Source organism: Sebastes fasciatus, chromosome 19 (genome assembly GCF_043250625.1).
Source record: "Sebastes fasciatus isolate fSebFas1 chromosome 19, fSebFas1.pri, whole genome shotgun sequence".
In the NCBI taxonomy this organism is placed as follows: Eukaryota; Metazoa; Chordata; class Actinopteri; order Perciformes; family Sebastidae; genus Sebastes; species Sebastes fasciatus.
Window position 1 is genome coordinate 19672529 of NC_133813.1, and position 22597 is coordinate 19695125.

At 41.7% G+C, this 22597-nt stretch overlaps 1 protein-coding gene across 6 annotated transcripts in view; it reads left to right on the plus strand.

Moving 5' to 3' along the window:
- The window catches only part of strbp (spermatid perinuclear RNA binding protein), a 99828-nt gene that overhangs the window by 38499 nt on the left and 38732 nt on the right, over positions 1–22597 (plus strand). For all 6 annotated transcript variants that reach the window (XM_074617235.1, XM_074617236.1, XM_074617233.1 and 3 more), the window contains one exon: positions 16743–16931. In XM_074617235.1, the coding sequence (XP_074473336.1) occupies positions 16929–16931 (3 nt within the window). In that variant the 5' untranslated portion in view covers positions 16743–16928. The remainder of the gene's footprint in view (positions 1–16742; positions 16932–22597) is intronic.

Consider the following 22597-nt stretch of genomic DNA (forward strand, 5'->3'; position numbering starts at 1 on the left):
CCACAGCAGCTACAAGCCATACAGTCTGTGGTGTGATGAAGTTGAGCGCAGTGTATTTCTCTTTTTCTCTTTTTTCTTCAGTTTCTTGGTTTCTTGCTTGTTAGTGACCATGACCGTTGCAGTTGAACCCAAGTTTGACATTTAACACTCACATAAAAGAAGCTGATGGAAAAAAAGACTACTGAAAAAAGAGGAAAATGAAGTGAGGAGGCAGAATAATTTCACAAGAATCTAAAGCTTGAAAAAGAGAGTCAGACCATGTCATCACACATGTATGTGGCCATGAGCTGCTGTATGCTTCCTTTGACATACTGTATGTAATTAAATTTTTTTCAACCAGGTCCTTACTGATTTGCATCATGCAACCATCCAAAAATGTCTTTTATTTGAGTTTCTCTTGCAATTAGACCTTCCTTATTGAGAAATGGGTGTAAAGTGAGTGGAATCATCCTTTAATCTGTGGTTTTAATGGCGGTGGCCTTGGGCAAGATGAAGACAGACTGGAGATTTAAAAGTGCAGGAAATTCCGTTTTGTGAATTAATGATAATTAATTGTTAATTATTAATCACAAGTCCTGTTCCTGTGGCTCGGTAAGGTTTGTTTTAATATTAATATGAAACATTTTGTTCTAAAGTGTATAAAAGACAGTGGAAATGAATCATTTCAGCCACGGCTCCTCTGGCTCTGCTTGTCTCCCTTCACTTCATCCCTTCTTTCTATATTCCCTTCACACCCTCTCCCTCGTGCTTTCATCCCCCTGCCTCCCCTTCCTTCCTTCCTTCCTGTCCCCACCTTTCTCCATTCACCCATTTTTGTCCTTCTCAGTTTCCTCAGTTTTTTTGTCCTTCTTGCTTCTGCTATTCTTCTCTCACAGTTTCTATTCTTCACACCACTTTTCCTCCCTCACTCTCTTTCTTCTGCTCTGCACGTCCTACCTTACGGCTCCATTATTCTTATCTAAATCAGCCACACCCTGTCACTCAACCCCTTTCACCGTCTCCCACTCCTTTGTGCCATCCTGATTCCTATCTTCCTAATCTCTCACACTCACACTTAATATTGCACTTATCTCCCTCTCTTCACCACATACTGTAAACCTTTTCCATCTCCTTCCTTCTGTTCATTTCCCAGTCTTATTCCCTCATTTCTAGCACCCCTAACTCCCTCTCTCTCCCACAGTACACCCCTTCAATCCCGCCCTTCCTCTTCTCTCCCCTCTCTCCTCCTGTTCCTTCCTCTCGGTCCCTCCGTCTTCTCCCCAGAGTCAGAGAGACAGACAGACAGGAAGGAAGTGTGTAATGAAACGGCCATATCGAGCACACTGCCCAAATTGACCTGGAATGAATGGAGTCACTGATCAGCTCCCCGTTAAAGCTGCGCAGATGAAGAAGTAGGGGGGTTGGGAGAGAAAATTAAGCTGCCTAATGTAGCACACATTTTATGAATACTGCTGTCAGACAGAATGAGTAAACACACACGTTTACTCTGTGTATCTGAGTCAAAGAACACAATCAACAACGCTAGATGTGTGTTTATTTGGGAGTGTATGATTCTATTACTAGTGAGCTGTGTTTGAAACAATAGATGAGTGCAGAAAAATAACTTTTCTTCTGCTGCATTCTGCCTGAAATCGATACTTGGCCGAGAATTCAGTCATTTCAGCTGAAGGAGGAAGCAATCTGTATTCAAGAGATTTTCTCTGCTGCTGTTTGAACAGAGACAGGCGAGGCAATAGCTAAAGAAAATTAGAAAAAACACAGACAAACAGAAAGAGACAGAATGACGGGATGCACTTTCCCAAGTCACTGAAGTTGTTCTACGTTTATTAGTGTCCAAAATGTAAGATGATGTCATTCTGAGTCCATCCTGTGAAATTAATTTTGTTAAAAATACTTGATCCTTCAATGGGATTTGGCTTTCGCAATACATCACGCTAATCTGCTCATCTGCCACCACCCGCCACACTACTGCTTTTATTAATGAAAATGGAGGGAGAGAGATAATGGACACACAATGGGTGTGTGTGTGTGTGTGTGTGTGTGTGTGTGTGTGTGTGTGTGTGTGTGTGTGTTTGTTTGCCAGCTTGCCTGCCAGTGTGTGCTGTGGAGTAGAAGCCCATTAGGGAATTAGTCCACATCTGGACAACCCTAGCTGTCCTCATGCACTCACAACTCGTAACATATACGCTTCAGAATTGGGAGGGTTTTAACAACATTGCATAGTCTTCTGACTATGAACTCTCTACAATTATCTAAGAGACCTGTTCTGATGTTTATGTGGCCCATTGTTTGGCTTTGGCATACCTCAATTTTCAATAGATTTATAGCATATCAAGATTGTTTTTTCTCAATGTCATTGATACAGCTGGACAAACATGAGGTTTAAGCAGGGAAAAACTACATATAATCCAGTAAGGCTGGGCAATATGGCCAAAATCCTCTATCCTGATAATATAGGTAATTTCACATCTTGGTACCGATAAACATCACAATAAAGCATGTTTTCTGGTTCAATAAATAAGTCGTCTATATGAAATAACCACATGATAAAGCCCATTTTTGTATACTGTGTGAATTAAATACTTGACAAATGACAAGTATAAACTACTGTAAGCAATTTTAGTTTCCTTTTAGCAAAATGCTCTGCGTAACTGTTTATCAGAGGCAAATTCACTCAGTGTATATGTCCAGGGCTTTTATTGTGAAAGGTAAGAACGGAAGGAGTAGGTCTGCTGCCTTTGTCAAGGTTGAAAGTAGTATCGTTTGGCGTCTTGGTTCAGACTACGGAGCCTCCGTGTTACTATAGTGTACGTATTGAATGTGTCCATTCCACACAACACGATTGGTTGATGCCTTGATTTGAGTTGCGAAAGCTCAGAAAAATCAAAGTTGTTCCGTAAAAAAATTACGGTGCTTTTTTCGCCAGGAAATATTTGTGTTCGGTGTGAAAATACTCATGACAAAAACAACATTGACACAGAAATATAGTGAAAGAACACTCCCAGTGTGTTAAGGCCTTAAGGATCAGAATGTACAGGGTTGTCCAAATGACGTAAATATTGCCGTATTTTAACATCACGATATAGAAAAATATAAACAATAGACATTTTTATATCGTTTTGACAATATATATTGTCATATTGCCCAGCCCTACAATCCATCTTCAAAGTTTCTATACATTCTAGTTTTTCTTTCTTTCTACATCTCTCCTCTCTTCTCCTTCTGTCCTTCCCTACCACATCACCCTACCTATCACTTTTTTGTGACCTACGTGACCTTGCTTCGAAATGACTCGATAATTCAATAAGTTGATAATTTGCTATGTGTCGGTAACATTCTTCGTTTGCTCTTTTTTGGTGTGTATTTATTTATTTATTATTGAATAATAGTGTCAGTATGATGCAGCAGTCCTTTTTTTTTTACTTCAAAGTGACAGCTGGCGTTTATGTGATAAGTGTTTGTAACCACTTACGTATTCACAAACCTGCTCGGACAAACAAACACACAAAGCGGTGGGGGTGTGACAGCTTTGTGTGTTGGCAAACATGAGCTTAGCAGTCAAGAGCCTTTCAAGCAGGATTAAGCTACGAAGTGTCAATGGAACAGACAACTAGGTCAAAGACCACTAGGATATCACTTACACCGCAGCAATCAGTGTCAGTGTGCCTGTGTGTGTGTGTGTGTGTACAGTAGTATGTAAAGTAGTGCGGTAGATAAATAAAAAGGAGTAGGAATCACACACACACGCACACATACACACACACACAGTCCGCACATTCGCAAGTCTTCCCACAGACTACGGACTGGAGCCTCGGCAGAGCCCTGGCAGCGCCATCTGTTCATGCTGAAATCAGCACAGCAGGAGCCTCCAAGTGCACACGCACACACACACACACACACACACACACACACACACACCGTTGCAGCATGCTTCAGTTCTGGCATAGTGATAGTCTATTTATTCCCCACGCTGACGCAGGACAGTGTTCAATTGTGTATGTGTGTAGGGCAGTTAAGTTTTCAGTGAAAAGTAAGCTAACCCATGGAGATGACAGGTGTGTCTGAGATGAGTAATGCTAAGCTAATTTTAAGATGATGTGGATACACAAACATATCATGTAGATGGATGGATGGACGGTAGGAATCAAGACATATTGCGATTTATTACCTTTTTTCAACTGCAAATTATGCAGTTTGTCAACATCTGTTTTTTCTAATAAGATAAAGTTTTCACTCCATTCATCTCAAAGTTTTCATTCACATATCTTGAGGTCAGAGATCAAGGGACCCCTTTGAATATGTGCCATGCCAGTTTTTCCTCACCAAGTATAGCATAAATTTGGAGCGTTATTTAGCGTTCTTCCCGACAAGCTAACATGACATGGTTGGTATCAATCGATTCCTTAGGTTCTCTTGTTTCATGTTACCAGTATCTTCACTCTAGCTTCAAGACTGAGCCCGCTACAACCTCTGAAAGACAGAATAGCAGCCCGGTGGATTGTTATTTTTTTATTTAAAATAAAAGATCAATACTTGACTTCTGTGTACCGATACAAACTTGCCACACAAAATATCGCGATACTATGCTATATTGATTTTTTCCCCACCCCGGATAGATAGATAGATAGATAGATAGATAGATAGATAGATAGATAGATAGATAGATAGATAGATAGTCTCTCAGCAGGAACTGCACACACATTCAGCTTTTCTACATTTTAATAATCGACCGAGGGCAGTTACACTCCCCCTGTCAATGTTATCTATTTCCCTCCCAGAAGCAACATCAGCGTTTCCTCTTGCTTTCTGCCGTCTCATCAATACTCTGTGCTTTGACCTCCCCTGGCCCCCACCTGCACAGGACCATAGTGTAGTACTCAAAAACATACGCAGGGCAACAGAGTGTCATCCTTCAAGATAAGCAGTGAGTACATACTGTAGTTCTGTAACTTACATTTTAGAGTTGCCTACAAATATAGAGAAGACAAATGTGAAAATGATAGCTAAAAGGAGCTCATCAGTGGTAACAGAAATCAATGTCTGGGTTCAACAAAACTTGACCTAACCTTGTCCTATATGGACTAGAATACCAATTTCAATCAATAAAGCAAAGCATGGTCATTTATCCTCATTTTTCTAAGCTTGTTTCCAAAGCACCTGCATTTTTCAACCATATCAGGCTGCGCTTTATGCAGTATATATACATATATAGATATATATGTATATATACAGTACGGCTGCACAATAAATTGAATATCAATCGCAATTACGATTTTGACTTCCCACATTAAATGAACACGATCGACTGTGATATTGACGTTTAAAATGCCCCGCTAATAGAAAACTCTGCTGCATAAATCAAGCGCTTCCTAAGCTAACAGCTATATATGCACCGTAAATCAGCAGCCGATCGATGCCGGCCAGTTTTCAGTAGTCTCATATATCCGAGTTTTTGCCGGTCACAAACACGTGCATCGGCCGCATGATGGTTTTACGTCGGCACACAGTGGCACAGTCAGCTACGTCACACACGACATGTTGGCGGTGTGGAAGTTCTTCAGCGTGAGTGAAAAGAACTGTAAGTCCAAAATAAGCCGTGAAGGAAGAACCTTAAAATATCTGTAACAACTAACTTAATCAGATTCTCATTATGTTGTAATTAATTCCCATGATGCTGCTCAGAGTAAACACAGTGATCGGCTCGTCTGCCGACAGCAGGGAGCTAAATAGCTAATGTAAACCGAGGTTCCATTGGGTTACATTATGATGTATACAAACTCTGCTCAGTAAATATGAGTATGAATATGAGTTTTTATGCAAATAACCAACCACCATAGATGACAGTAACACAGCAAAAGGACAACATTTAGTAATTTTGACTGTTGGAATGTAGTACAACTCTGTTTATTTAAAATGTGAAATTGCAATAAAAATGTTTTGTTCCTAAAATCTATGAATAATCGTGATAATAATCGTGATCTCAATATTGATGAAAGTAATCGGGATTATCATTTTGGCCATAATCGTGCAGGCCTAATATACAATGTGTTTGGTTTCTTATTGTGGCCATTACTGACGCACTTCATGATTGCAGGCTTTCAAAAGAAGCATAGACGTAACCAGGGACTGTTGAACACTGTTATTGTGGCAGGAGTGAGTCTTTAGTCATCACACTGAGCATCTTCTTTTTAAATGAAGGTCTTTTATAAAGAAAACATTGAATCAGAAAACATCTCATTGCTGGAATTTTTAAGATGTTCTGTAAATAGAATAAAAACCTTAAAAGGGCTCCCGTCAGCATCTCATCACAAAAGAATAAGGATGACAAATAAGGATGACAAATCAAACGTAACGCCATCCATACTGACACTGAAAGACTGAACAAGTCGTTAATAAAACAGCAGGAAAACATAAAAGTGGTAGGAGGGCTAAGATAAATTGGAACAGACCAGGTGCATAAGTTGAGATCAGCGGGGAAATCAGCGTGCTAGTCACTAGGAGAAGTAATTGCTTTTGTGCGTGTGTGTTCAGTGGAGTCAGTGTGTGTCCAGTGTGAGGAGAGTCATGTTCATTTGTTCGTGAGACGGACCTATCCATCTATGTTAGATCCTCAGAATATGTGGTCATTAAAATTGGATTGTTCCCCCTGTTCCTGAAAATATCAATAAATGAAACACTTATCAATAACAGAAGTCTAGTCCGCCGTTGCATAAAACTAAAAAGACACAGGATAAATGTATTGAATAGTGTACCAACTACTATGTAGGGAAATGTTTAATTTGCATTCACCTCGACTCCCAGGTGTAATGCAGTCCCAGATTAAACGGCTGGAATGAACCCAGCAGGTCTCCTTTTTCTGAGGACTAGAATCGAGAGCCGTACAGTTTTAAATGAATTTGCAATGTTTTAATGGGCCAATTCCTGACAGTCTTTTCAAGTTGCAATTGGCATTGTTCTGCCTGTAGTCGCACCTGTCAACTACTCTCCATGCCAAGTGCTCAACGTTAGCAGTATGGTAGAGGAACGGACAGAGAAAACAAAACAGAAACAAACACATAAATCAGTCAGGAAGGAACAAATTGGGGAAAATGGAGAAAGATGGCAAAAGCAGCCATAAAAGAGTAGACAGTTTATACAATCTGTCAAGACACCTATTTGGGCTTTGAGAGAAATGCGGCTAACAGGAATGAGGAAGGACAACAACGCACCTCCCAACCATCACCATTACGCACATGCAGTACATACCTGACGCCATATCCCTGGTGTCCTTTGTTCTAATATCCTCTCAGCGTGCGTCGAGCTTGCTGCATAGTTCTGCATTAATGAGACATAATGCAGACGATACGGGCATGTCACTTCCACCTGATCATGCCTCTACTATGTAGGGTGCATGTTAAATAGATGTGCATGAATACTGATACCTTTTGAGTAGTTTTATGTATTACTCTCTCGCGGCTGTTTTTCGTACGTTGTGTGTGTATTTGTGCAGATGGAAACTTAAAGAGGACATGTTATGCTTTTGTGCTTTTTCCCCTTTTCCTTTAGTGTGTTATATCATTTTTTTGTGCATGTAAAAGGTCTGCAAAGTTAAAAAGCCCAAAGTCCACACCAGAGGGAGTTACTCTTCCCCTACAGAAACGCTGCTCATGAACTGCCTGAAACACCTCGCTTGAAGTCCCGCCTTTTCTTTCGTAACATGGTGATGTCACCAAGTAACACATTTGCATAATACCTGCCTAGGCTAGCGGCTAGTTTGGCACGCCCTCAAACAAAGCTAGTTGCAGTGGAGCAAGAGCGAAGTCCAAATAGTTTGGTTCGGTTGACCAATCACGAGAGGGCCAGCGGACCAATCAGAGCACATTTTTTTGAACATTAAAGCATGTAAACATGTTCTAGAAGAAACCCAAAATATAAGTAGGAACCTGAAAATAAGCATAATAGGTCCTCTTTAAGAATTTGTGGTCAGGAAGAAAATTTGTTCTTGTGAAAAACGCAGCATTTTTTCAGCATTTAAGTTCAGTCTCAAGATCTGTAAGACTTTCTTTCTTTGCTTTAAGTCTTCCTTTACATTTGTGTGATTGTAATGTACAATGTTGCATTATGTGATTTTATGTATGATGTGGTATTTATATTTTTTCTTAAAAGCCTAACCAGGGATAATGTCTGCAAATTAGCTACGGCTAGAAGTTCTATATACATTGCATCGGTTGCACTTTAATAATTGTCCCTGTCAAATAAATGTATAAATCATTTCTATTAATGGAGCCTCTCACCACCACTCTCTGTTCCTTGCAATCTACTGCCAAGTTAGCATTGCTTGTTTGTTTATTGCCATTGCTGGTAACCAAGGATTTGGTTCCTCCAATCTCATCTGTTGCTTTCCACCTTTCTCCCCTACAAACAATCAAGGTTGATCTCACCATTGCAGTTCCAGGTCTTTGTGAACTCAAGCATGACAGCTTCTACTCTGTGTTGTTCCTCGTTCACAAAAAGGATGAACAGCTCACCTGCGTCCTCGACTTGAGAGGGCTAATGCACTTTTTGAAAGTCATGCACTTCCTGATGCTACTTTAAAATATGTTGTTTATATTGTTGCTCACAGGGACTGGCTTGTTTCCATCATCCTTAAATTGTCTGCGGGTACATGGATACCTACACTTTGCATTTGTGGCCACCGGCCAGGAGTATTAGTGTAAGGTCCTGCCGTTCAGGATCGCCCCTTTAATATTTATGAGGTGTTTGGTATAGTGGCCCTGTCACCTCTACTGGCCAGGCATTCCTCTCATATTTTGATGACTGGCGGATTATTTCCGCAATTCGGGGGGGCAAGCAATCAGGCACAGCGTCCTCCGCTATGTGAGCCAGTAAAGCCTCACAGTGAACTAGCAAAGGCAACCTTATACTCGGTCAGCAATCGGCTTATCTGGGCATGTCTCTCAGTGAAATACAGCCTCTTCCTTTAGCTGCAGGGCGTGCTGACTGCAGCCTCCACAGTTGTGCCATTGGACCTACCCTTCAGATCTTGATAAATGGTCTCCACATAGACACCACGTAGAACAAGACGGGGTCAGAGTGTCCAACCTTTGCCTCCGGCCGTTAAACAATAAGGAGGGCAGTGTATCTAACCAAGAGGTTTCCTTTTGAAGTGTCTCCCTTCCTCTGTTTGTCTTCAATCTTTTCTAACGTTAGACTTTCATTATCCAGCTCCTGATATTCACACCCTGCTTATACTGTTATTGTCTTTTTCGTCTTCTTCTCATGTTGTCTTATCTGCAAAGGAAAATACTTCCGTAATTCTTGAAAGAATGTGAATGCAGAATTTATCTGAGAAAGAAATCATTGTTTATTTCTGGAAAGGAAATCGGTTCATTAAGGGAAGGAAAAGCCCTCGCACACTAAGGTTGTACTACATAAATGGACTGTTTGGTGTCACATTGTCAATGAGTTACGTTGATAGTAGGGCTGTCAATTGATTAAAATACTAATCACAATCAATTGCATGATTGTCCATAGTTAATCATGCTTAATTGCAAATTAATCACACTTTTTTTTGTATCTGTTCAAAATGTACCTTAAAGATAGATTAGGTCAGATTTCTCAAGTATTTAATACTCTTATCAACACGGGAGTGGGCAAATATGCTTGCTTTATGCACATGTATGTATATATTTATTATTGGAAATCAATTAACAAAACAAAACAATGACAAATATTGTCCAGAAACCCTCACAGGTACTGCACTTGGCATAAAAAATATGTTCAAATCATAACATGGCAAACTGCAGCCCAACAGGCAACAACAGCTGTCAGTGTGTCAGTGTGCTGACTTGACTATGACTTGCCCCAAACTGCATGTGATTAACATAAAGTGGGCATGTCTGTAAAGGGGAGACTTGTGGGTACCCATAGAACCCATTTTCATTCACATATCTTGAGGTCAGAGGTCAAGGAACCCCTTTGAAAATGGCCATGCCAGTTTTTCCTCGACAAAATTTAGCATACTTTTGGAGTATTGTTTAACCTCCTTCTTGACAAGCTAGTATGACATGGTTGGTACCAATGAACCCTTAGGTTTTCTAGCTTCATATGATGTGTTATTATCGTGTTAACTTTGACACCCCTAGCTGATAGTTAATCAGGATGTTCAATGTTTGTTTGTCTAACTGTATCCATTGTAGTTAAAAGTCATAATGTCAGCAAAACTGTGAGCCAATTCTTTTGCCTACACTTTGTATGGCAATAAAAGGAGCCCAGATTACACTCAAATTAAAGCTACTTTTATTTTAGACAGCCTGTTTGCAGTCTAGTCTGTTGAAGTCTGCTATACTAGCAATATAAGCATTATAACTGCTCTTTTGGCAGCACAACCAAGGATCAAATGAAAGAGTGGAAATAAGTTGAAGGAAGGCCTAATGGATGAGGAAATCAGATGTTGTTAGGTTGGAGGAAAGATGAGACATAAATAGTAAAGTTTATGTGAGAAAATACATGAGTTTGTAGAGAATTTTCATTTTCATCAAAATTCAGAAGTATTCTTTCATTTTCAAGGACAGAGACAACAGTCTTCCTTACTTCTCCTTTGAGCTTTTTTTCTGCAATCTCCTCTGCAATCAAAAATGAAACTTCTCTGTCTTTCTACCTCTCCCCGTCTCAGCGTGCCTCTCTCTTGCTGTTACACTGTCTGTGTTTCTGATCACTTGTCTCTCCATCTGTCTCCGTCCTGCTGTCTCGCCCCAGTAGAGAAATAGCCAGCACCTGTTTACACAGTGCATGCTTCTTCACAACAGAGGTGGTTAGAGAGAGGTGTATGGGAGCGTGATTCTGCATCCATTCTGTTTATTGTGCACTGCCTGCTCCCCTCGGTTTCATTATTTGTGTGTGTGTGTTTGTCCAGCTCATTACCACACACTTTTGCAGATGTTTTCCCAGATGCAAACATTGCTGCACCAATAACCCCGGAGCCAGCCACACACCAGTCGGTACTAATATAACACAGAGGCTACTCACACTCTCTAAACAGCCTTTCAGGTGTGTGATGAATGTTTAAACATGATGGATCAGAAATAGCGTTGGTGAGAAAAGCATTCATGAGAGCAAAAATACCTAAACCTGGGAATAAAAAGAGAAAAATCAACAGTCATGCTCTAAAATATCTTAGGAATAACACACAGACTCAACTGCCAGAAACATCACCTGCTCAAGATTAGCTCCGTCGTGGGTCTGCTTCATTGGAGTGCATAGAGACGTCTGTACAGTTGTTGGTTTAGAAAAAGAAGAGTATGGCATGTGACAGCAGGGCAAGAGCTGGAACGAACGCACAAAGATGCAAGCGCATGATACGTACTTAAGCTCATTACCTTATTAAGGGTCCCTCAGCACTGGAGGCATGGCTACCTTGTGATTGACAGGTCGCTACCACAGCGTTGTCCGGTCTGGGAGTTGTCTGTGTTTTCATCTTAGATCTTTAACCCTTTCACAGTGTGTTTTCAGTTCATGAAATTCTAACCTTTTTGGTCACCTAAAAATGTTTTATTCATCGTTCGGTTGTACTTCTGGCAAAGAGTATAGAAAAAAAAGAAGAAATAAAGGGGAATTGATGGCTAGCAAGGTAGAAGTGAAGTGCATAGATTGATGTAAGCTTGTTCTGTTTAAAGTAAATCAGTGGACTCTGTTTGGACTTTGTGTGCGACATTATATCTTATTCCAAAAAACTGTGGCAGGAAGCTTTTTCCTGGGACAGGGCCCAGGGCTTTCCCCTGTTATAATCGGAATACAGATGGTTTTTATAGTAGATCATTAGTTTGGGCTTCTCGCAAACTCCCTAACACAAAAAAGATACTAATTTGGTGTTTTATAATTCATAGCTTTATAAAGTGCAAGCACATTTTTGGTTGTGGTTGTAATGTTCGATTCGTCCTCCAACTATTCTGGCATGTAGCCGGCCATTAATCGAAAGGTCCTTTCACCGGTGGAATAATGACAGTGTGTCTTGAATTTTGGGATCCTGCTGGCACCCAGGCCGCTGGATGAAACACTTCCGACCGTGCTGTAATCATTAAACATTGGTCCACATCATTTTATGCAGTGATGATCTGATTAAAATATTAAGCAGATAAACAAAACTCTAAGAGGGAATACATTGTGGAAAATGAGCTCCTCCAACACTAATTAGCACACTCTCTCTGGCTTTTTGTCAATCCTATGTCTCCCTTCACTCCGTCTCTTCCACTGCTCATCTCATTTGATGGTTATCAGATGAGAAAGGTGTAAATTGCTGCTCAGAGCCATCTCAGCAAATTCCCCAGCTCTGCTATCTCTCCTTCATCTTCCCATCCCTCGTTTCTTATCCTCTTATTTGATTCCTTTCATCTCTGTAGGGAAAAACGGGATGTTATCACCAGCTCTTGGCACAGGAAGGACACAGTATGTGTGTGTGTTTTCCCCCTTTTTGCATAAACTTCTAGGAGAAATAGATTCAACAACTATGGAACCAAATTGAGGTGATGGTGATGGTGTCTGTGTGTGTGCACACATGCTAATGTCAATGAGCCACCACCAGTGTTAATGAGGCAGAGGCAGGGCCTCTGCCAGTTTCCCCCCTCCTTTTTCCTCCTCTTCTCTGGGGAAAAACTCAAAATCACACATTAATGACCCACCAGGATGGTGTGAGTAAACGAGAAGAAGTAAAATGGAGAATAGATACCAGTGGGAGGCGTACAAAAAGAGATGGGGAAGAGGGGGGGATGCAGGGAGAAATGTAATAATTGGTCAGTGTGAGCCCAAGGAAGACAAAGCCACAAGAGGATTTATGAACAAGCAGGCAGCATACAGTTTGTACAGACGACACAAAGCCATGCGTGTGAAAACATGGTCCCCTCAGTCGCCCTCGGTCCCAGTGTGAGGAGGGTGGGCATACTGTAAGGCCACATATTGTTGTTCTGGCGATCCAGATCTTCATTTAAGCTTTGATTCAGACGACATTCCGTTTTTGTTCTATTATATTTTTTAATGTAGGGGTGTATTTTTCATTTGTGTACACACAATTTTAATTAAAGAAAAATGAGAAGGAAAGTGCCACGAGAGAGAAACAAAGGGAGGGAATTGGTGTTGTTGTTTATCACTGAATTGCTCTGATAATGAGAATCGAATGGGGGGCTGGCACGTTGCTATTATGCTTCTTGGCAGGGTGTTTGGATCTGCGTCGTGTTTGTGTGCGTGCACTATAATCATGTGCGTGCAATCCTAAGTGGCCAAGCCATGTTGGAAAAAGAGCTTACCCCCCCACCCCCCCTCAGGCACAGTGTTGGCTGTAAGGTAAACTGGCAAAACACGAGTGCAGAGACACAGACGCTGTCGCTGCCAGGTGTGTTGAGGAGGTAATTGCCAGTGCGGCCAGTGGCTCAGAGAGGGGGACCTGGAGAGAAAATGAGGAGCAGCCTCGGGTGGAGTCTGTTTGCCTGAGGGGGCCAGCTCAATATCTGCCATTCATTGTTGTTTATCCGATTCCCCTCTGTCCCTATACACCACTTCGTATTCTCCTTATAGTTTCGCTCTCCGCCTTCTTTCCTCGCTCGCCTCGACCTACGTGCTCCCGTTCATGCACATTACCAATTCTCCCCCATTTTTCGCTTGTCTTTTCTTTAACTACTCACTGCATGTCTATCTCTGGATCCCACAGAGCTTTCACTGAGGCTGCTGCTGCTTCCCCACACCCAGCAAATCTACATCTAGGAGAGACCAACAATCACGCGTTTATCTTTTCTGTCCCCAGATAGAACCCTGGGTATATGTACAGAGGTCTCAAGGTGATGAGATACTCTACACATCAGACACACTGTTTATTTATCTGGTAGAGTGTTGAGATACAGTCTGGTGTTTGTAATGGACTTTAATGGATGCATGTGTACTTTTTCCTGGATTATGCCACATGAATGTCTGTATTGTTTCCCATATCATTGCAGTGCCTGCTTAATGTCATTTCTCAGAGATGATGGCTTTTTGCAGATCAAACTAAAATGCAGTAATGACCGTCCACCAGCCGGAGCAAACTTTCTCATTTTACAGCTAAACAGTACACTACAAGATGTTTCTGAAAACAATTGAGGCGATAAATAGGATTACAGTTAATTACAATAACAGAATATTGATTCATATTTGATCAGCGCTGCCTAGTTTGACCGTTTGATCGGAGTTCGCGAGTGATTGACAGCTGCCTCCGTTAAATGAACAGCCAATAGAAACACTAGGAACGCTCGCTAGATTTTTTCTGGCCTGAAAACAGAGCCATGAGAAGGTGCAGGTTTTCTCTCAGAGCACTTGAATTACAATTTGCTGAAAGGTTATTATGGAATTTTTTCCCCCAATGATGCCAAAAACGTTCTGCCTACTGCCACTTTAATGTTTTTAGTCAAATCTAGTTGGATGAAAACATTTGACATTTGTGAGGACTTGTGAGAAGCATTTTTATCTGACTTCAGTAAAAGGGTGAAGCAATCACTCTTTCTGTCTGCATCGTTACAAATAAGTCCAAATATCAGCCCATTGTTTTGCTACCCTGCCCTATTTTTGTTTTTTTATTTTTCAAATCCCATTTTTTCACTGTTTTCATTAATGAAATTAACACTGCTGCAACACCTGCCTGCAACACGCAACCCCCTTGAATCTGGAAGACCTTTGAGAAATCCACTCGTACACTCTTGTGTGAACACATGCGCAGCTCTATAAATGTCATTGCTCTGGTTTGAGAGTGACCAGATGCGTCTGTGTACTGTCAGTGGTGATACTGTTGACATTTCATGTTGTGAATAAGAACGTTGTGTATCTGTTTAGCTCGGCTCGCTGCGCGCTGATAAAAACTGGCCTGTGTTTTCATAGCAACACCAGATGTTTAGTTTAATTCACGGGACCCTGAGATGAGCTGAAGGTAGAAGTCACAAGTAGCTTCATTGAAGTTCAAGGTTGCATTTACAATTAATTTATCATTAGGTCATTATAAGAGGCATGGAAAACCATAAAGATGAATTGGTTTACTGGCATTGAATAATTTATTTGTTGTGTTCTCTGTATTTTGAGTTAAATAAATCTGTTTCCAGTGTTATTTTACTGTCACCTCTGTTCACTGAAAGGAATAAAAGCCAGGAAGAGATAAGGTTAGAACCATTACTGTCTCAAATAGTATTGGAAGGAACACTCTGTAGCGCAGTGGTCCGGCTCCCGCCAAGCACTAAACATTGTAATTTTAGTTTTGTCAGTCCCTTTTCTGTCCTTTTTTCCAGTCGCCTTCTCTACTGTTTGTCACTGGGTGAATCAGAAGTGCTTTACAGTAAAACACAGTATTTGCGAGTAATACATTATAATTTTGTCAACATTTCGTCACTGCTTCTTCTATAAAGTGGTTGGAAATGTCACTCTGCAAGACTCATGGGCATAGTATGGACTCACTGTGGTCAGGCTGTTCTCATACACCGTTCGTAGCTATACCTATTCGTGTAATATCCATGAAATAAATTTGTATGTAATCCAGGTAATGGTGAACCAGGAAGTTTAAAGATCGACCAACGCCGCGTAGGGAGGAGGTCAGGGTGGGTCAAAAAACACTGGACTTTTGCCCAGGAGATCGGCGTTCGTACCCTGTGAGAACGCGCAAAACCAGAAGTCAACATTGATTTACTTGTCACGTAACTTCCGTACTTAAGTCACGCCACTTCCGGAGTTATTTAAGCCCGTACCACCATATTTTCCTAAACCTAATTAAGTAGTTTAGCCTGTATGCTTGTCATGAGCGGAAATTGACACATGTTGCTGGACATTCGTAGGAAAACACCCAAAAAAATGAGAGATACCTTTTCGTAAGATATCATACTAACCGTTGAGGATACGTTGCTGTGGAAGCATTTAAATTAGGGCTGTCAAAGTTAACGCGATAATAATGCGTTAACGCAAATTTGTTTTAACGCCACTAATTTCTTTAACGCAATAACGCAATCGATCTTTCGAAAGGCTGTAGTGGGCTCAGTTTTAAAGGGAGAGTGAATCCATTGGTACCAACCATGTCATACTAGCGAAATGAAATAAATAACGCTCCGAACTTGCACTAAATTTTGGTGAGGAAAAACTGTCATGGCCTTTTTGAAAGGGGTGAAAATGGGTTCTATGGGTACCGTGCGTGCGTGCGTGTGTGTGTGTGTGAATGGAGGAGGGTGTGTTAGGCATAAGTGTGTAACCCAGTGTATAGAAACAAGTACATGTTTGTATTACATCCCCCTCCCTCAGACCCCTGCTAGCTCATGAAAAATGAATGAAGGCCTGTGTGTGTGTGTGTGTGTGTGTGTCCACATGTCTGTCTCCACATGGGTCGATCAGCCATTCTGTCAGATCTTTTACTCAAGGACGGGGACTGCACCCGTACTTAGAAAACCATGTGTGTGTGTGAGAGAATTGGGTGCTACAGGGGGAAATGAAGGTATGGATGGAATTGGTGTAGACAGATGCTGGTTAAATGTGAGGGGGGTTGATGCTGGTTAGATGATGATCATGCTGCTGTCTTTGTTTGATCTGTTTTGCTCTGCGTTTTAGAAGTATTTTGTTATAAAAATCTATATCGCTTCCTTTTTTGTGTGTTTTTTTTATGTGGAAGAGACGAAGCAGCATCGCCTATTTCCCCTTGACATTCCCTCCTGTGGTTGTTGAGGCACTGATCAACCTTTCTCCCCTTCTTCTCTCTGTTTCTCCATCCCGTTTAGAAGCAGAACCTCTTGTAGAGCGGTGGCCAGAGTGACGGACGAACACATGAGGAGCGGAAACGGCGTGACAGCAACATCCTGACCGCTAACCTTGCTTCTGAACCCCCCCCTCCCCACCACACGCCCAGCAACTCTAGAAGCAGGGCGACAGAAGGAAGGAAACGTGCGACCACTCCTCCTGCAGGCATGGTAATAAACTCTCTGTCTGTATTATAAGTGCTGGTGTGTGTGTGTGTGTGAATGCCTTTGTTGTGGTTCTGTTTGCTTGGATGCTGGTGAATTATCCACAGTAGAGTAAGGAAACACTCTCCAGACTGGAGGGGTGTAAGAGTTCAAGTAGCTGATAAGAGATATGTGCAGACAGGAGTGTATAGCTTTGCGTAGACGAGGAGGGACTATACAGGCTATATGTTAACACGGGGGAAAGAGGAGAAGGAGGAGACAGAAGAATGAAAGGGGGCAGAGGAGGTTAAGGAGATGAAGAACAATGAAAGGGAACAGGAGAAGACAGTGGTGTTTAACAGAAAGAGCCCATCAGATTAATTACTGTTGGCTGTTTATTAGGTTTTCTAAATGTTTTTCTTGTGATTTTGATCCAAAGACAATGAATTTCCATATGTTATATTCTTATAGTTTGGATAACTAGTAATTATGCATGGAATGAATGTCTTAAATCCGGCCTGTATTCATTTGTTGATGTTAAAGAGGACTTATACTTATTTTGAGGTGTATACTTGTATTTTGGGTTTCTACTAGAACATGTTTACCCACTTTAATGTTCAAAAAACGCTTTATTTTTCTCATACCAGCTGTGCCGCAGCACCTCTTTTCATCCTCTGTCTGAAACGCTTTTCCCAAAAAGCCCAGTCTGCTCTGATTGGTCAACCGAACCAAACTCTTAGGACTCCGCTCCAGCTCCGCTCTAACTAGCTTTGTTTGAGGGCATTCCAAACTAGACACTAGGGATGTGACGATGAGGAAATTTTCCCACCGGTTAATAAACTCCTGACAACACCGGTGTTGCCGATTACACCAGACAGTTTACAAGAAAAGATGATGGCCAATATGTGTCGCACGCTTATTTGATCTTTAACGTCGGGTGGCTGTGTGTCTGGCCTTTCCGGTCCAGCTTTCGCTGCGGGGCCGCAGGTTTCCACCCGGCGCTGCTCTGCCGCGCACACCGACTATGACTGCGCCGTCCTTCTTGCGGCGATTACCTCATTAACGTTATGGTTCCCTTATAGCATTATAGAGTTTAAATAGGCGCTTTTGCTTTTCGCTTCGACACCAAAGCCTCCGCCAACGTCTCGCTGGTCAACTCTCTCTCGTCCCGTGTGTGTGTGAAATATGACAACTGCTACTCTGTGCTGGGACTCCATACGGAGCAGACACATTCACTTTCAGTTTGTAGTGTCCGTCATCCGACTATGTATTGATAACACGGCGCTGATAACACCGACTACTGCGGCAAGCCTACAAGCCGCTAGGCAGGTATTATGCAAATGTGTTACATGGTGACATCACCACGTTACGGAAGAAAAAGCAGGACTTCAAGCGAGGCGTTTCAGGCAGTGCAGGAGCAGTGTTTCTGTGGGGGAGAGTAACTCCTTTTGGTGTGGACTTTGGCTCTTTGTAACTTTGCAGACCTTTTACATGCACAAAAAACTATACAACACACTAAAGGAAAGGGAAAAAGCACAAAAACATAATGGGTCCTCTTTAAATATGAAGGATAGTTGATTATTTTTCATTGGTCTACAATTTTCTACCCGTGCACAATCACAAATACTGAATGAATGCAGAAATGAGGTTTGTTCCTTAAGTAATAGCACAAGAGGCGCGTTACGGAAGGAAGAAGATGCCTGAAAAAGAGAGCTGTGGGTTGTTTAGGAGGAGGAGAGGCCGTCTCAAAAGATCAAAGAGAGCAGCTGAGGGGGGAGAATGACAAGCCGGGGGCAGATAAGACCATAAAAACATAAATGATGGACAGAAACATGACAGGTGAAAAGCGCAAAGGATGTGAAAAGCAAAAAGAGAAGTGTGGAAATGGGGGAGAGAAGGGAGGTTAAGAGCTGAGAGAGGTAGAGAGAGACGAGGGATTGATTAATGTTCTTGGCCTGTGACAGAGGGAGCTTTTCCCCGAGGAGGGGGGAGCAGACTAGAAGATGAATTATTAAAAAAAACTAGAACAAGAGGAGGAAGGAGGAAAAATGAGTGGAAAAAGGAAGAGAGTGGTTTATGAGGGGAGGGTGGAAGAATGGAGGGAGGAGGAAAAGGGGAGAAAGATGAATGATTGAGGGAAAACAAGATGTTGCTGATGGTGCTGAGGTTGGACGCCGCAGAAGAGGGCACATGGTTGAGCTCATAAATAACCAAGGGTAATGAGACTAGTGCATGCCTGTGTGTGTGTGTGTGTGTGTGTGTGTGTGTGCAGCCTGCAAACACAGTACCGTGATTAGTCTTGAGTTATAGTGATGCAGCAAATACTGACTGTGGGTGACCTTGGCGAGGGTGTCACCGCGCGAACCGCACAATACACCATACAGCTTCTTTATCGACTTTCAGCATTCTGCATTTAATGAATACACATGCCCACAGCGCTTCTCTGTGTCTTCATTCCCTGCCTACACACACACACACACACACACACACACACACACACACACACACACGCTCACACACTTTGGCCTGATTATTTTGTATCTGTCTGGCACGTTGTATAGCTCGGCCCCTTGTACATGTCATCATTAGTTCACCGCTCAGTTTCTGGAGCAGACGCTGCAGACGTCGCCAAGCGGAAAGTTTTAACAACTTTTGTGGTTCCAGTTCCGCTTTTCGTATTACGTTGACTGTAAAATAGTACTCTCCATATCTTTCCTGCATCTTTGATGTGCAATTTAGTAAAAGACAAAAGTAATATTCAAAGTGAGGTTTTAAAAGTTTTTGTCGAAACATATTTCGTTAGAACATTCACCTATATGACATAATTTTATGTTTATTTCATTGTGTTCTGCTATTCCCCTCGTGTAGACATGTCCGTACTCAATACCGTAATGGTATGCCTCGAAAAAGCGTAATGTCAGCTCATCTGCTTTTAGCGGTCCGGTCATAATATTTTATAGGCCGTACATAAACCTTTAAAACCTTGCCGACACATTAAAGGGGGGTACAGGAGCGTAGATAAGAAAAGCTCTTCCGTTAGTGCAAAGTAGGCTGTGTATTATAGTTTGGAGAGGCTGGTTTATAAGCTTGATTGATGACAGCAGACAGGCAGACGGTGCTGACATATTCTATATATATATATATTGCCCTGGTTTATGGTTTTCTAGTTTTTCATGTGTTTATCAGGACAGTTTGAGAGGTGAGACTTGACATGGACAGCCGGTTTGTTGTTTTGCCGCTTTTTCATACATATTGTGATGTATGTGTACCCTTCTATCGTGTGTGACTGCACGCATGTGGTAATTTGGAAGACAGAGAGAGAGAGAGAAAGAGAGAGAGAGCACAATAAAACAGGACAGCGGAGTGTGTCGGGCCGGCTTGCCAAGCCGAGAGCAGATAAATCACAGGATGAATTTTTAATGCAATCTCCCCTAGGCTGCTGGATGTTACAGAGAAGGCGCTGAGTTTTTTTTATTTGTGTGTGTGTGCGTGTTGCTTGTTCCATCACTCCGAGCCTATTTGGTGATGGGTTTTTGAAGTTTTTATTTTCTCCTTCAACTTTACTTGGTTTCATGTTAGGCTAAAGAGGTGTGACATTTTCCTCAAACACCACTTCTGAAATAGTTTTGCGTGCTATTTATATTGGTGGTGATTTGTTTTTCTGGGTTTCTTCTGTGAGGATGTTTTTTGGCCCGTGTTGTCAGCTCCAGCACAAACAAACGTTTGTTTTCGGCAGCTGGCTAAAAATATTAAAATCCAGTTTGTCTTTATCTCCCCGCATCTCCTTCTGTCGACCTCTCGGCTTTGGTCGTTTGTTTACTTTCGGAGGCTTGTCTCTCCCTCATATCTCAGTCTCTCTATTCACAATACCTAGTAGTGTGTGCTGTCATCCAAGCGCTCGGCATGCACTTTAGGCATATGACTTATTTAGAATAGGAGCATGCAAACACCTTAGGCGCACTGCCTCAGCGCACACACACACATAGTACACTGTTCCTAAACGGTGCTCTAAAAATAATAGTTTTTTTTTAGGAAAAACGGGTCTATAGACTCCAATCAGAGCTGATATTGTTCCTGTGAGTCTTGTCCTTGGCATCGGGTCATGCAATTTATAGCAGATGGCCACAGAGAGACAGGAAGAGACAGGCGGCGATGGAGAGGAGAGTCATTGCTGCTCCTAAAGTGAGGTAGCCGCTACCGACCGGGTGCGTGTCTAACCACAACACCTTGATCCGAAATGCTTTTACTGCCGGGCATAAAGCACAGAATGGGGCGGATGATGGATTGAAGTGATGGAAGTAATGTGTGTGCAATTGATTGTGTGGGTTTTATGTGTATATATCACTCATAATTTTCATATTTAGTGATGAAGGTGTTGGATTTTTTCCGTGATATGTTCAAGGTTTCCTTGTGTTTATGTGTGTGCACATTAGTTTAGCACACAGCGAGTTGTAAATGCTGTGTAATGTGGTTATGTAACATGGGCCTGCCAGCCGGTCGTCCCCGCTGGAGCATGAAATGGAGTGTAATTGGTAAGTGTGTGGTCTAAAAGCACTGTGCAACAATGGCATACGAATGTACACACACACAGTGCATGGTGGTGTGTGCCAGTGGCTTGTAGACAGCTGGGATTTAACAGTTTGTATGAGTGCATGTCTGTTTCTGATTCCTTGAGGGGAAAAATCACAGGCAACAGATTCCCTCATACAAGTTTACAGATTCTGTGTTGTTCATATTTGGCTCTTCACAAAGTTATCACTTATTTTGGATGTCTGAGCTTTAGTGGAATCATTTGCTTTGGAGCTAGATGTTTAATTTTTTGTTAAAACTCTGAAAATACACTGCCTGACTCGGCTTATACACTCAAATGTTATCCTTTGTTTATATTCTTTGTAATAATAAATAATTTACATTGTTTGGCATTTTCTGTCTGCTCCGGTTTTTGTCATGGCCCACGGGCCAGGTTGTGACAACTGCAATGCCAGAATGTAGTGTGTCCAGGTTTTCACTCCACAGTGAGCTAAAATAATGTTTATCTTACAGTTTTTTATCACTCAATAATGATATACATCGTTATACTACATTACACATTATTAAAACATTAATGACGCTTGGAGCACAGGATTCAGAAAGTGCTTCAGAAGGGAAAACAAGCGATAAAACAGCTTAGTGGGAATATTTTTTTATTTGGTGTAAATATGTCAACCAGAAAGGTAATTATGCTTAATGTTGTGTGATGTTTTATCCTGAAACATGTTACAGGATAATTCTGGTGTTGTGTTATTTTTGTACGTTTTGCCATCGTTCAATAATAATATTCCTTGCTGATATTTGGGAACATGAGCGGTGAGACAATCAGACGCGTGTTTTGAAGTGGGGTTGTATGAGGTACTTATCCATAGTCAGTGTATTACCTACAGTAGATGACGGTCAGCACGTCTCCAGTTTGGAGAAACAGACAGGAGCACCGACACCGAAACAAAGCAATACAGTGCTGTCTAAATATATATTTAGCCATTAAAAGACAGGCTGACCTAAAAAAATCTATGTCAGTTTAAATGTACAGTATATTTAGAATAGTTTCCGATGGCGAACTGAACTGAAAATGAAACGTATCTATACTGTTTTTGTCATCTGAGCCCGTTGGCTTTGGAGAGAGCATAGATAAGTTTCACTTTCAGTTCAGTTTCCTG